Here is a 16,411-nt window from a genome sequence, read left to right on the forward strand (position 1 = left end):
TGAGCCACCTGGGCTGCCCCGCCCTGGTCTTTCTAACTTAATTTCTATTGTATTTACTATTTACTATTTAACTTCCTTAAGAAGAGTCTTCTATCTCTCTATTAAGACCAATGATATTACTCCATACTCACTACAATAAACAATGGAGAATATCCCAAGCACATCACGTATTTCAAAAAAATCTGTGCATATGTAAGCTTAGTTTATCTATCGAAATATGCTAAGATATTACCTCATTTATACCAATCTCTAATTGGTATAAATATAAAATATAAATATAAACTTCTAGGACTCTGCACCCACCTGCCAGAGTCCTAGAAGTTTATATACAGAGAGAGGGCTTACCTGTGTTCCATCACACATACTGTTCAGATAGTTTCAAGATGCATTGCTCTCTTAGGGCTGCATTCTTGAAAATGAGTCCCACTGTGGGAACAGTGGGTAGAATGTACACAAGGACAGGGGAGGAAGTGAGGAGCCTGGATCCAGCTTAAGGGTCAACCAGTGGCCACTTCCTCTTAGTGACCGACTCCAGCAATGACTAACACAACTGCCTTTAGTATACCCATTGACTGGAGAAAAAGAACAAAGACCAGACTTTGCTTACGCTCTAGGTCTCCAGGCAGGATTCCTGAGGCATACGGATTACAATAGTCCTACTGTTCCCTCAAAGAACTTCCTTTAATATATTACCACTATAATTTTGCTCTTGATAATGCTGCTTTCCTCTCATAACTGTAAGAATGCCCATTACCCAAGATACATGTTAGCAATCACCTTTCACATGTATAGCCCATTGATAATACATTTGAAGTGTCTCATAACTAATGTTTACTAGACAACAATAAAACCAATCTTATCTTAACAATAGCTAGCCCACCAAGATCTTGCAGACCTTGCTTTTAATATGCACGAAGTCCTGGAGACTTGTGCTATCCCTAACCCCAACTAAGAGGTATACAATCAGTCACTCTTCATAATTCAGGGCAGCTCTTTCTGCCCACTGGTCCTGTCCCCCAGCTATCAAAAGCATTTTTTTGTACCAAAAAGTGTCAAGAATTCTCCCAGTGGAGACTCTGCTTCTCCCTCTCCCTCTGCCCCACTCCACTGTTCATGCTCTCCCTTGCTACTCTCTCTGTCTCTCAAATAAATGAATAAATAAATAAATAGGCAAATAAGAATTGAGAGGAAATCACTTACAGTAGATATTATAGAAACAAATAATGACTAATCATTTATTTTCCATTGAATTCACCCAAATTATATGTTCTCATTCATTTGGGGAATATAAATAATAGTGAAAGAGAATATAAGGGAAGGGGGAAGAAATGTGTGGGAAATATCAGAAAGGGAGACAGAACGTAAAGACTGCTAACTCTGGGAAACGAACTAGGGGTGTTGGAAGGGGAGGAGGGCGGGGGGTGGGAGTGAATGGGTGACGGGCACTGGGGGTTATTCTGTATGTTAGTAAATTGAACACCAATAAAAAATAAATTTAAAAAAATGAATCAGAGAAAATAAAGGGGAAAATATAGTTCCTCTTCCTTGTAGTTACTGGGGTGGAATTAAGTATGCCTGGAGAAAGAGATGAAACACAAAGAATGGAAAATAAATCTTTAAAGTAAATGTTTATATGTCTCTCATGAGAGTATAGGTATCGTGATTGCTTCATCTGCTAATCTAATTTTAACTCCAATAGAAGATAACTTGCATGTCTCTCATAAGCAATCTTGACTTTCATGTCCTTCAAATGTTACATACACTTTATCACTTTTGAAAGCCTTTCTTAGTTTCCTTGAATGACCACCCCTAAAATGGATTTCCATTGCTAACTTTGTGAAAATAATTTTCTTCAGCAACGTCTATTGTTTTATAGCCACTACAAGACCACCTATGAAGTCTGTGAAAGATTCTCTGCAGGCCGGGAGGATAATTTAATCAGCCATTATTCAGCATTTACTTCTGTCTTTGGTGGCTTCACCTTTAGCTTCCTCACTCTATGACCTCTCTTCCCTGCACAAACCTTTTTGTAGGCATTGAAATAACTTCACAAAGGTTTTGTGTGAGTAAAATTATGAAGATATCACATGTGCCAAGTAAGTATCTAAATTTCAAAATCATTACAAAATGTCTCCTAAAATATTTCATGATGATAGTAGAAATATGAAAATTGGCTTTATGGTACTATAAGTAAGTAATTTCAATTAAAATATCCTTTATATAGTATGTTTAGGAACAAGAAATGAGTGTATCAGGAATGCTTGGGTGGCTCAGAGGTTGAGCGTCTGCCTTCTGCCCAGGGCATGATCCTGGGGTCCCAGAATCAGGTCCCACATGGGGCTCCCTGCATGGAGCCTGCTTCCTCTTCTCCCTGTATCTCTGCCTCTGTGTGTGTGTGTGTCTCTCATGAATAAATAAATAAATAAAATCTTAAAAAAAAAGAAATGAGTATATCATTATTCCTAAAAATTCCACACATAAATGTTCCAGAAGTGAAAGTCCACCAAGCCTGTCCATTCTCCTACCTGTCCCAAATAGCCTTTCTCTCTCTCTTTTTTCTTACCCAGCAACCTGCCTCCTCATTTTTCAAAATCTATGCCACCCTGTCTTTCCCAGGAAACCCACTTCTTCTAGAATTTTAGGAAAACAGTGTCCATCGGCTCTTTGCCAGAAATCCATTGTTTAAAACTTTAAGTTAACATAGCAGTAAAATCCGTGGGGTTCCTTTTCACCTTTATTTGTCTATTTATGATTACTATTTTAAATAACCACGGCCTTAAGACTTCCAAGGTTGCCTTGGCAGGAAAGGGGCAATGATGCTGAAGAGCATCTTCAGGTGTATTTCATCAGCCAATCAAGTCAGGAGTTATGAAGCTGAAGCCAATGGGTGCAGAGCAGGGGCGGGGCTTGGAGCAAGTAACTGCCAGCGAGGATGCAGTTGACTGTGGCTCTTCTGGGGTGAACAGAATCGCTCGCCTCCACTTCTCATTTACTCCCTCAGGATATTCCTCCTGAGGCTCTGGACGGTGAGCCAGCCCAGTTTCCCCTTCGAGAAGTTGCCCTTCCTCTCTGGTGCTTTCCCCCTCGGCCTTCCTTCCTGGAGGATCAAATGCTCCCAAGAGGTCCAGCTACCCATTCGGCCAGCCATTCCCTCCTGGAGTTTGCATCCTTCCTCATGGCAGCCAAAGCCAGGCAGAGGAGCCTCTCAGTTGGCCTTTCTGACCCTCAGCCCCTGCCCTTCCTCCCTGACTCTTCCTCTATCACCCCTCCCAACTATTTATCTGGCTTGTGTTGGCTCCCTTTGCCTTGCTGAGGCCCTGAGAGGGAAGCACCCTGACGCCCTGGTCCATCTCCTCAGGTGATGGAGCTGAGCTGAGAAGGAGGAAGGGCCCCGTGGGAGTGAAGAGGCATTAGGAGGGCACCTGACGGCCCACCTCAGAGTCCGTGAGTATGGGCTGCTGTGTAGTGTGGCAGGACCCCAGGCGTGGGTCTGTCACAAACCATTAGGCCAGAGTTTGCACATGTGAAGATTACTGGGATGCCACCGTGCCCTCATCAGGGTGCTTTGTCAGCTACTTCCTGGAAACTGTGGTGATCATAGGAAAGAACTCCCCTTTTCAGGGGCAGGGAACTAGTCTGACTTCTACTTTTCCATGGCAGAGAATTTCTTAAGGGTGACTGACTGTTGAGGACAAAGATACATGCCCTTTTTGAGTGAGCAATCATTAACTCCACACACAGTGCGCGAACGGAGGCATTTTCTTTCTTTCTTTTTTTTAAAGATTTTATTTATTGATTCATGAGATACATACAGAGAGAGGCAGAGACATAGGCAGAGGGAGAAGCAGGCTCCCTGTGGAGAGAGCCTGGTGTGGGACTCGATCCCAGGACCCCAGGATCATGACCTGAGCCGAAGGCAGACGCTCAACCACTGAGCCACCCAGGCACCTTAAGATTTTATTTTTAAGTAATCTCTATACCCAACATGGGGCTCATGTGTACAACCCCAAATCCAGAGTCCCATTCTCTACCAACTGAGCCAGTCAGGCTCCCCTATCTTTATTTTTAAAACTGTCTAAGTGATTCCAGTGCAGAGCCAAGGTTGAGAATCTCTGTCTTAGAGGGATGGCAGGCTTGCTTTGCTTTTCAACTTGTATGGCTATCAAGATCCCCTGGTTTACCTTCAGCTCTTGACGTGATAAAGTCAGGTTAAGGAATTTAGAAATCCTTTGGGGCAAAACAAAAAACAAAAAACAAACAAACAAACAAAAAGGAGTCCCTGACATCAGAGAGCTGGTCAAGATGTCACTCAGTGTCACTACCAGCAGGTCTGTTGCTCATACATAGTCTATGTTATTCTCTTGTTGGACACAGTCTCACAGAACATCAGCATCAGATGAGGTCACTCAATACCATAATAAAGTGAAACAAAAAGTCACCAGGTAACCCATAGATCCCAAATATCCCCTCTCTTGGCTAAAATGAGTGACGGCTGCTTCTTTCCCCATGACAGCTTTATCCTTATTCCAGCCTGCCCTCCCTACAGGTATCTTAAGATACCCAGTCACAGAATTATCCTTGCTTTCTGACAACATCAATTTATAGTAAACCCTCGCTTTTCCAGAATTCTAAGAAAATTTTCTAGGATTTCTTTTTTTTTTTTTAATTTTTATTTATTTATGATAGTCACACACAGAGAGAGAGAGAGGCAGAGACACAGGCAGAGGGAGAAGCAGGCTCCATGCACCGGGAGCCCGACGTGGGATTCGATTCCAGGTCTCCAGGATCGCGCCCTGGGCCAAAGGCAGGCGCCAAACCGCTGCGCCACCCAGGGATCCCCTTCTAGGATTTCTAAATCTGCTCCAGAATTACCCAGCCAGAGCCCAGATCCACAATAATTTCAACATCCTGCTGCTAAAACACCCCCACAGTTCCCCAGGGTAAATGTTCTCCCTTATCGTGACAAACAATGAACCCAACTTACCAACCTCAGATGTGGTTTTGGTGGTCTTTGCCCAAAGGGCATTGATACTCTTTCTCACAAAACCTGACTCAAGAATATTAAAAAGAAACTGGATTTGAGACTAAAAATTGAACAATTTTGCCTTTGAATTGGGTGAACCCTGGTGGTTCCATGCAACCATGGTGGTTGCTGACCTTAACTACACATTAAATTTGTTCGTGGAGCCCCACTGCAAGCCAGACTAATTTAAATAGAAATCCCTGGGGATAGGAGCCAGGGACCAGTATCATCATAACACCACAGGTGATGCCAAATAAATATAATAAACACAGATAAGTTACATGGACTATGGACCTGTACAGATGGGAAAGCTGAGGCCAACAGCCGTGAAGGAAGCTACCCAGAGTCTTTCACCCAGCAAACCGCAGCCCCTCAGGCCTTCACTTACAGGCAGCCTGACCGCAGTCAGCACGTTTGCATTGGTGCTAATAGGATACAAGCTTTATAAATGGTGTTTGCAAGGCTCTTTGATGCTAGTGATACATACCAAGTGGAAAGCAGCATAAAGTATAATTTTTTAAGGATGAGCCCAACTGTGTAAATAAAACACACAAGAGCCATAAGACGGCATGACTGTGGTTGATTTTTTTCCTGTTTTTTGAAATGTTTGTTTACATATTTATTTCAAAAGTGTTCAATAAACATCTATTCATTTAATTTTCTCTTTCAAAACACTTTTTATAATCAGAAAAGGGCCTATAATAAAACATACATGTTTGAAATTTAAAAAGACATTGAAATTTGCATTTTAAAAGGACATTTTTTGGGGGGTGCCTGGGTGACTCAGTTAAGTGTCTGCCTTCAGCTCAAGTTATGATCCCAGGGTCCTGGGATCGAGCCCCATGTTGGGCCCCCTACTAGCGGAGAAGCTGCTTTTCCCTCTGCCCTCCCCCTGCTTGTGCTTTCTCTCTCTCTCTCTCAAGGAAAGAAAGAAGAAAGAAAGAAAGAAAGAAAGAAAGAAAGAAAGAAAGAAAGAAAGAAAGAGAAAGAAAGAAAGAGAAAATTATGGGATTATGAGGGGAAGTTTAGTAAAATAATTGATTAAGCACAACAGCCAGATAAGATGGTAATAGTAGGCACTAGAAAATGTTAAGTCACTACTATGACTTGGAATTGGAGAATTCCCGGGCATGACTTTCAAGACCCTGATATAAAACTTTCCTTAGCATGGGAAGCAGATGAGATTAGCAGACTGTAGCTATTACCTACTTCTTCAAACAAGACACATCCCAGGACACATTGGGGCCCTCGTGATTCCTCTTTCAGGAAGTAACAATAAGATACAACATGTAACAATTCCCCTTGTCTTAAATTCTTTTGATTTTAACATTTTTCTCCTATTCTTGGTCACTATATATGAATATATAAGAATCAGAGAAAACCTAGCTTATCACTCCCAGATGAGATAAAAGGCTGTGATGAGAGATCACCATGGTTTATTAATTATTCTGTTTGGAGAGAACAACAAAAGAGATCAGAATATTCTGACCCCATCCCATTTCCCACTTTGGAATAGCTACCAGAACATGCTTCCAGAGGCTCAGATATGCTGAAGACAGACCCCTCAGTTGTCTATGCCAGCTTGTGGTCCCAGTAACTGATTAGATGAAAACTCCTTTCAAACGGTTGGGTAGATGTGGAACAACTAACAGCTGAGTAGTCCTTGGCTTATAAGTGAACACAGGGTGACACTGGCTAGTGTCTATCACTTGGGGTTGTACCTTTTCTATCTCATTTAAATTGTAAGCATCATAGAAGGTAGAGGGTTCTCTAAATTTGGTGGACCCTAAGATATCACCAAAAAGAATTATGGAGAAATATGACCTTCTTTCTTCTCCTCCTCCTCCTCCTCCTCCTCCTTCTTCTTTCTTCTTCTTCTTCTTCTTCTTCTTCTTCTTCTTCTTCTTCTTCTTCTTCTTCTTCTTCTTCTTCTTTTCTTTCTTCTTCTTCTTTCTTCTTCTTTCTTCTTCTTCTTCTTTTTAAAGAAAAGCACTAGAAGGCCAGGACGAAAGCAAATTTTACAATCCTTTGATCCTGTGAGAGTTTTGCTGTGTCTGAAGAGTTGAATTCAGATGGTCTGTGAGAAACAACAGAATGGATTTGAATTACACTATGTCTAATTTCACTCTACTTACCAAAGGATTTCCTAGCATATGGTTGGAATTTTTAAGAAATACGTTTATTAATGCTTCTGATGATCTCCCTAAAATCATTCTAGTATTGTCCTTGATCTGCACAGTTGGAGGTAGGTGTAACTCTCTTTATTTGAGTTTATTCTATGGATATATCTAGTAAATGTCACCATATAGAATTGAGGAAAGTAGCAGTAGTAGAAAATCAGAATTTTATTCCTAAATTCATACTTTTAACCCAAGATTATCAGCTAAATGAATTCAATGATAATCTGCCCCTGAAAAGAAACATGTAGAGTCTGATTCATATCCTTCAACTTTTTTTTGAATTCAAAGTAGTCACACCATTTTACTTGATAGATAGATCCTAGTTAGACTTAAATGATAAGAAGAATTGAAGCAGATGAGCCAAGAATCAAGGGTTGGGGGATTTTGATTGTTATCTGTATTATCACAAACTATAGTTTCATTTATATATTAAAGCTAATTATGTATGTCTTTTTTTGTTTGGGCAAACAATTTTCAAAATGATATGTCTTCTGAGTGGGTGAGTTATTTTTAACCACATGGTGGAATGTCCCATAGGTTTTGTTCAAAAGATAAATTATGCCTAGCTTTCATGAGAAGAAAAGAATACTGTAGAAATCAAAAGAAAGCACCTTTTTTTGCATTATTTGATTGATTAGAAATTATGTTACAAAGAAGCAGAAAACATTACACTGAAGGAAATGCTTATTGGATTTTGATAATTCATTATAGGCTTTCTAATGTGTAGTAGGTAACCAGTTGTAGGATGCTAGTTTTTCTCATTGGGCAAATTCTTATACCTATTTCCTCATTGTTATTTTGGGAATCAGCCAGGAGATTTCATTAAAGTTTAGTTATTTATTGACCTCTTATTGGAAAATTGCTAAATAAATTAATATCTGATTTATAGCATGTACAAAAAGTTGCTATACATATTTTAGTAATAACCCAAGAGCCAGTGATTTCTAGCAATATTTACTAAAGATTCTACAGCAATGAAATACTTCATAGAAGAGGTAACTACAGGGATCCCTGGGTGGCGCAGCGGTTTGGCGCCTGCCTTTGGCCCAGGGCGCGATCCTGAAGACCCGGGATCGAATCCCACGTCGGGCTCCCGGTGCATGGAGCCTGCTTCTCCTTCTGCCTATGTCTCTGCCTCTCTCTCTCTCTGTGTGTGACTATCATAAATAAATAAAAATTAAAAAAAAAAAAAAGAAGAGGTAACTACAGAGTCTAGCAGATTAATAGTTACACTGATTCGGTGTGCTTAAGTATGAGGAAGGGTTTCAATTACAGGAATTAAGTGAAAAGTGGAACGGTATTTCATTATCCTCAGTATTAAGAAATCATATCAAAGTTCTATGAGTCATATTAATCATATGAAAGTTCTATAAATGTGGTATTTATTTCTCCTGCCTTTCAGTAAAGATGTATTTTTTTGCAGCATTTTTGAACCTACACTTAAAAGACTTTCCAATTCCTCTACCTGTGATATTATTTTTAATTGGATGCAGTTTTGAAATATTAAGTTTTACATCTGAACAGGTGTGTATAGTAAATATGAGTATTTTGTACTATATCTCAAATTCATACAAATACAAAGATGGCTTAAGGAAATTTGTAAAAATACTTGCCAATTCACTGCTCTGCCAGTTGATGGATGCTTGTGATCTGGATAAATCAGGCCAAATGTGTGAAAAAAGGAACCAGGCAAGACAGAGCTGAGGTCCAGCTAAACGTCATCAAGACAGAGCCTCCATCTGAAAGGAGACGGACGACTCAGAGAATGAGTTCACGTACACCCACCAAGAGTGTGAGCAACTAATGACAGTTTAAGCAGAATTCAAAAGCTTAGATAAGAATTGGTTGATAAGATAGAAGCCCAGAGACACTGGGCTGCTGGTACTGGACTCTAGTAGCAAGAGAATTCTGACATTAAACCAATCTATTCCCTCAGTTAGGAATGTTTTAGAGGGTTCCTATTAGAATAGAGGCTAGTCTTTAAGTGTGCTTGGCTTATAAGATCTCAAGGAACAGAAGTTGAACCTCTTGCCTGGAGTTGTACGTGAGGACGAAGGCAAACTACAGATGTAGTCAAGGCAGCTACAGTGTTGTAAATAGTTGAGAACGGCTGGAGTCAGGTAAGAGGAGACTATCTTTACTATAAGGGAGATAGAATGCATCATTGACACATTAAATAGTTCTCTAACCCCGGGGTTGGGGTTTTTTCTATGAAAGGTCATATAGTCAATATTTTCAATTATACAGGCCACATGCACTCTGTCACAATTACTCAACTCTGCCATTATAGTTCAAAAGCAACCAGAGGCAATATATAATTGAAGTGGCAGCGCTGTGTTCCAAAGACTTTATTTACAAAAACAGACATTGAGTTAGATGTGGCCCAGGGCCATAATTCACCAACACCTGCTCTAATCAATCAGACTGTAAATGAGAACATGTAGGAAAAGGATTGACTTTCCCAAACAAATGTAACCAGTGATATTAACAAACATTATGAAAAACATGTATCCATATAAGAACCAGAAGCCGATTACTACTTCATTTGTCATCAACAGGCTTTGTAATAGTAGAGTCTTAACTTTTATGCAACTTTAAGTACTTGTATAAACTTAATGTTTCTATTTGTCAAGGATCTTTTAAAAGAAGAGAACATAGGTCTAGAATTGTGAAGGGTCTAAGATTTTACTCTATTTGCAAGAAATAAGTTAGCCTGCCCTAGTCTCATGGTCTTAGCAAAAGACACGGGGCCCCTGGGCCCAAGACAAAGGACTTTAGTACTCACAGCAATAGCAGAAGCCAGAGTATCAGCATCTTCTTGTGCCTGTTCTATGAGCCCTTACACCCACATGAAGAAGCAAAGAAGGCCTGATGAAGCCTGCATCACAATGGATTGCATTATAAGAGAATAAACCCGAGTTTAGAGAACTTGAATATTTTCCTTTCTTTCTTTTTTTCTTTCTTTCTTTCTTTCTTTCTTTCTTTCTTTCTTTCTTTCTTTCTTTCTTTCTTTCTTTCTTTCTCTTTCTTTCTTTCTTTCTTTCTTTCTTTCTTTCTTTCTTTCTTTCTTTCTTTCTTCTTTCTTTCTTTTTTATTGGTGTTCAATTTGAACTTGGATATTTTCTGATGGGCAGTAAGCTCATCTGACCTCTTGCCCTAGAGGGAGACATTATCCTAATTACACTATACAGGATAGTAAACCACCTCTTTTTTTTTTTTTTTTTTTTTTTTTGATGGAGGGCACTTGGCTCTATCTTCCAAAGCTGTTAGCAGAACAAATATTTTTGAAAAATAGTCTGGAAGAAAAGCAATCATCTCTCTACTCATAAGATGTGGAGAAACACAAGAGACCCACAGAAAATCATCTCCCCAAAGCAAAGATACCACCTAACATTAGCAAGCAATCAGTGTTTCCTTCATGAACAAATGTTGAGTGGATGCCTATAACAGGATTTACAAGTATCAAGTAGAGACTTTTTGATAAACACCATTGATTAGTCATTTCATTTATAGCATTAACTTCCCGGTTTTTGTTCCTGATATTCTTCTCCATGCATCTTCTATGTAAGCCATGGTTAATTATTTGTAATTTCTGAGATTTGATATGACTCCTTTGTGGATGTTGTGCATGAAAATCCATCTACCTTAAACCTGTATGCCTGAAAATCTCCTCATAATCTCTTTTACACACATCAATGTACTTTTTTAAAAAAAATTATTTATTTATTCATGAGAGACCCAGAAGAGAGGCACAGAAAGAAGCAGAGAGAAAAGTAGGCTCCCTGTGGGGAGGTTGATGCGGGACTTGATCCCAGGATCCCGGGATCACACCTTGAGCCAAAGGCAGACACTCAACCACTGAGCCACCCAGGCACCCTCAATGTACTTTCTATGTTTGTTGTTTAAAAAATAAAATGGGCATGGAGCTGTGTATTAACTTTCCACTGTAACTGGTAATTTGATGGAGAATTATGAAAATCTGGGGCATGCAGTTGGTTAAGTGTCCGACTCTTGGTTTTGGCTCAGGTCATGATCTCAGGGTGGTGTGATGGAGACCACATGGGGGCTTAAGACTCTCTCTCTCCCCTATACACATCTTATTCCCTCCCTCTAAAATAAATAAATAAATCTTCAAAAAAAGAAGGAAAATTATGAAAATCAATGAGTTAAGATTTGAACACCTATTACATAGGTGATATATCTTTTTCTCTTTTGCTAGAGATAAGAGCGACTGGCATGTCTTCTATGCTAATAGAAGGATGGAAAATGAGAAAATGACATATTTTTATATTATTAGGTCCAAGCATATGCAGATGCCATACAATGGATGAGTCCAAAATTAGTTTTTGATATGTTTACACCAATAATTATCTTTAATGTTGCATTTGACATGGATGTTTACATGCTGCAGAAGTTATTTTGGCAGGTAAGAAACACTCCTTTTCAATAATACAATTCATTTATGAACTACTAGTTTATGTTATCTATGTTCAGATTTTTTTTAATTTCTCGAAATTAGAAAACAAGACAAGGAAAAAATATAATGTGTGGGAAGTAAATTCAGCTTTATATTTTAGTGAATAAACTGTATCTTAGCAATTGTCCAGCATATTGAAGGCTCAGAAAAAAAAATTATGGGAAAAAAGGTAATTCTGAAAATTTGACTGGGAGAGCTTAATTCCAGTTAGAATTTTAACTCTGAGATGTGATTAGAGAGCTACTATGAAATATATTTGGTCTATATATAGACCAAAAACTATATATAGTTTTTTTTAATTTTTCATAAAATTCGTGTTTTAAATACTGACCTTCTAAATCCTTAAATCAAGGAAATACCTCAAGGGAAAAATACTCCAGATCTTAAGCAAGGTATACATTTCTTTCAAAGTAATTAAAACAGCTTTGTAAATGTAAGGCCATTACCTAAACTACTTTGGAAACAAAACTATTAAAATAACTTACATTCTCACTTGAGTCTAGGCAAATGGGAGTTCAGACAAATGACCAAAAAAAAAAAAAAAAAAAGAAAAAGAAAGAAGAAAGAAAGAAAGAAAGAAAGAAAGAAAGAAAGAAAGAAAGAAAGAAAGAAATTGAAAAGAATAAAGATATAAAAGTACTTCGGGCTGGTTTGGGTGATCTCTGCAGAGCCATGTCTTGCATCTCTGTACAACTGTAGACTCAGCTGAAGTGGGATGGCCTGGATGGCCCCATGTGTGTGTGTGTCTGTTGGTTGTTACAGTCAGCATTGGCTGTAGGCAATGGGTGTCACTACCATGAAGGTTATTCCAGACTTCTTCCCATGATGGTTGCAGAGTCTCAGGCACCAGCAGAAGAGGGCAAGCTTGAATTTGCTAGTACTTTTTAGGCCTGTACTTCTATCCTGTTTGCTCTTGTACCTTTTAGTCAAAGCAAACGACATGACTGACCAAGTCAGTGCTGGAGATAACTTTCGAGTGGTGTGAATTCAGGGAGCAGAATTACTGCAGCCACTTTTACCAACAACATGCTATGTGACCTGTTAGGAGTGTTGACAGCTATTTGGTGGGAGAACAAGAATTTGGGCCTCCTGACCCTCAGTCTTCTTGTCTCAGAGCCCCATTTTAATTTTTTCTTTGAACAAGAGTTAGTAATACAACTCTCCAGATCAAAACCTTAAAATGAGAACGCAGCCACCCTAGAGGTAGGTTATGTAGGAGGCCTTGATTTTCTCCCACCATCACAATGCTATCATCAAGATTTATCCACCAAAGACTCCCGCTCAGGAGCTCGAGGGCTCAACGGTGCCGTGTGAACACTTCATCCCAGTTCTCCCATTTCTAAGATTCATTAAGAGATTTATGATTAAGTGACGTAATCAAATCACTTAGCACTACCTCACCCTAGGGTCCTGAATTAGAGTGCAGTGCTGGACTCATCATGCATGCAACTCATCATGCATGACTGTGCCTGTACAAATGAAGAAGAAATAATCAGAAGGAGGATAGCTTTTAATATTTTAGTTCTTTTGAATGTGCCTCTTTAGGTCTTATCGCAATGCGTCATCGCCTAGCAGATGGCGAATAAACATGCAATGAATGTTTCACCCCTTTCACCAACCTCCTCACCCCACCCCCTACTTCTGGCAATCACCTATCTTTTTTCTGTGTCTCAGGTTTTTTTTTTTTTTTTAAGATCCCACATGTGAGATTATACAGTATTTCTCTTTTTCTATCTGACTTATTTCACTTAGCATAATGCCTTTAAGTTTCATCCATGTTGTCACAAATGGCAAGATTTCCTTCTCTTTTATGGTTTAATAATATTCCGTTGTATATATAATACCTATTCTTTATCAACTCCATCTATCAATGAACACTTGCTTCCATGTCTTATTATTGCACATCATTATTGTAAATAATTGTAAATAGTGTAAATTTACATTATTGCTCTATAAGTAATGCTTCAATGAACATGGAGATGCATTTCTGAATTCTTATAAGTAGCTTCAGACACAATTACATCTTCTAAGTCCATCTGGGAATGCAATCTTGCTACATAGCGGCCACTGATACAATAAGGTATAGGAAGCAGAAGGCAATGGTGGGAAAGCAGAAGGCCAGCTTCTAGTTCTAGAACAACAGAAATTTTCTTCCCATCTTTTCTATAGTCCTCTGTTATTTCTCTACATCCTTTCTATTATCTTATTTTCTCCTTCTTTTCTTCTTTTGCAACTTCTTTCAAATTTGTGTTCTTTTTTCCTATGTTAATAGGCTGTGTTTCAGTTCTATGAATAGTTAAATGTGTATATATATATGTGTGTGTGTGTGTGTATGGTGTGTGCATATACCTTTACACATACATACCTATATTCAACAAACGTATCAAAAAATTAAAAGTTCCTTTTTTAATTACAATGTGGTATTTCCTACAACTGATATGTCCTAAGAATCTCTCGCAATATTTGCCTCTAATTTACAGAGTTGCAAGCACATATTTGTTAAATAAGATTACTTCAAACTTCCCTTTGAGGAATTCAGTGTAGTTCTGTATCCCCAATAATCCTGAATGTCTGCTTTTTAAAATAGGATACAAAGGCAATTTGATTTTTCTATCTATAAAATTTCTTTGCAGATACTCTTAATTACAATTCCTGGCTTTTTGATGAATTATACATTTATTCTTTGGTATCTGGCATCTGCGAATAAATTATTTTTGAAAAACACTCCATGGTTATTATTTTCAGCTATCCTTGTGAGTTCAGACCCCATGCTGACGGCAGCTGCTATAAGAGACCTTGGTGGGTATATTTTTTCACTTTTTCTACATTTAAAATATCGTATTATATACTTAATGTAGCTAGTTTTTTTTTTTTAAGAATTTATTTATTCATGAGAGACACGGACAGAGGCAGAGACACAGACAGAGGCAGAGACACAGATAGAGGGAGAAGCAGATTCCTCGCAGGGAGCCTGACATGGGGCTCGATCCCTAGACCCGGGATCACACCCAGAGCCGAAGGCAGACACTCAACCACTGAGCTACCCAGGAGTCCCATGATATATCTAGTTTTAAGATCTTTTGTTCACTGCAGCTTTTGACTATGTGAATAAGGTTCTGTGACATTGCGGATTGAGTATGGAGATTTGGGTTAGTGATGTTTAGAACAAAACAAAATGCCAGTAATAGGCTTACTTAGCACATATATTTTTAAAGTCTTTTATCCAACTGTGGAATAAAACAGGGTTATTTGGGATGCTTTTGCCTTAAGCCAACAGTTCTGGAGCAAATAATTTGCATATACATTTTGGTGACATTTCTATTGTCCAATACTGTTTTCCCTTTGACAATACTGTCATCAGGATAATGCCATTTGTTTTTTTAAAAAAATTGCCTTTATAGTCATAGGACCAAGAAACTTGAAAAGTCAAAAACAATAAAATCACATATTCAAACAGTGTTTTCAGTGTATACTATTCTAGGAGAAATAAATATTTAAAAATAAAATACCAAGTCAATGTAACCCATACAAACATACACACACACAAACCTAAGAGCCTTATTTAAGAAAAATGATAACCTAATTTGTTTTCCTCCAGTCAGCTTTTAGTAACAAGAATTACAACATCTGTTTTGAAGTGGACTTTTAATATGGCATGTGTACATGTGTACACACAAACACACACATAAAAATAAAAAATAAAGTATTTTTCTCTTGGTAACATTTTTGTCTGAGTTTTCAAAGCAAGATATTTATATTTGTTTTATTTTACTTTCACACACACACACACACACACACACAAAGTCTTCCCAGGCTATGCGTACATGAATACATTCACATGGTCTTGAGCTTTTGATGGTCCGTTGACTCCTTTTATGCCTACATGTCAGTTGTCTATTTTCAAATTTTTACATTTTGTTATAGTTCCATTTTCCAAATTGGAATAGTTATACAACAGTACCAGTTAGGTTTTTCTCAGTAAGGAACAACTCTGAGTTTCAACAACAGCATTAAAAAACACAGTGGCTTGGGCAACCCAGGTGGCTCAGGGGTTTAGCACTGCCTTCAACCCAGGTTGCGATCCTGGAGACCTGAGATTGAGTCCCACATCGGGTTCCCTGCATGGAGCCTACTCCCTTTGCCTGTGTCTCTGCCTCTCTCTGTGTGTGTGTGTCTCTCATTAATAAATAAATAAAATCTTTAAAAAAAAACACAGAGTGGCTTAAAACAATAGTTATTTATTATTTTTCAAGAGTCTAGCAGTTATGATGGTATGGCTGGACTCTGCTGATCTTGGCCGGGCTCATTAATGAGTCTACAGTCAGCTGGAGGGTCACCTGAGGGCCAAGTGATCTGGGATGGCCCCACTTGGGAAGATCCACCTTTCTTCCATGTATTTCTCACAATCTTCTAGTAGTGCAGCCAGGGAACACTATCATGATGGTGGCAGAGACTCAAGAGATAGGAAGCAAAAATCTTTCTTAAGTCTCTGTTTGCATCATGTCGCATAACAAAACAGACTGGATCTCTTAGGTGAAGAAAGTGCACTTTTAGAGAAACGGGCATGGATGCATAAGGAGGCGAACAATTGGACCATTAAGGTACTTGAGCTTCCACAAGAGCAAAATGCCTTGGCTTTTCTTCTCTGGCAACAGCATACTTACTGTATTAGTTGTAATCATAGAGTGGTTCGGGGATGTAATAACATTTCCTTCTGTGGACATATAGAAA

General features: G+C 38.7%; 1 protein-coding gene across 1 annotated transcript in view; it reads left to right on the forward strand.

Moving 5' to 3' along the window:
* Positions 1–2,895: 2,895 nt before the first annotated feature.
* Positions 2,896–16,411, forward strand: part of SLC9C1 (solute carrier family 9 member C1) — an 81,962-nt gene continuing 68,446 nt past the window's right edge. The window contains 7 exon segments of the mRNA XM_072812519.1: positions 2,896–3,026; positions 3,359–3,444; positions 7,009–7,206; positions 7,208–7,268; positions 8,627–8,727; positions 11,501–11,629; positions 14,314–14,479. Coding sequence (XP_072668620.1) covers positions 7,177–7,206; positions 7,208–7,268; positions 8,627–8,727; positions 11,501–11,629; positions 14,314–14,479 — 487 coding nt within the window. The 5' untranslated portion in view covers positions 2,896–3,026; positions 3,359–3,444; positions 7,009–7,176.

This window comes from Canis lupus, chromosome 35 (assembly GCF_048164855.1).
Source record: "Canis lupus baileyi chromosome 35, mCanLup2.hap1, whole genome shotgun sequence".
Classification (NCBI taxonomy): Eukaryota; Metazoa; Chordata; class Mammalia; order Carnivora; family Canidae; genus Canis; species Canis lupus.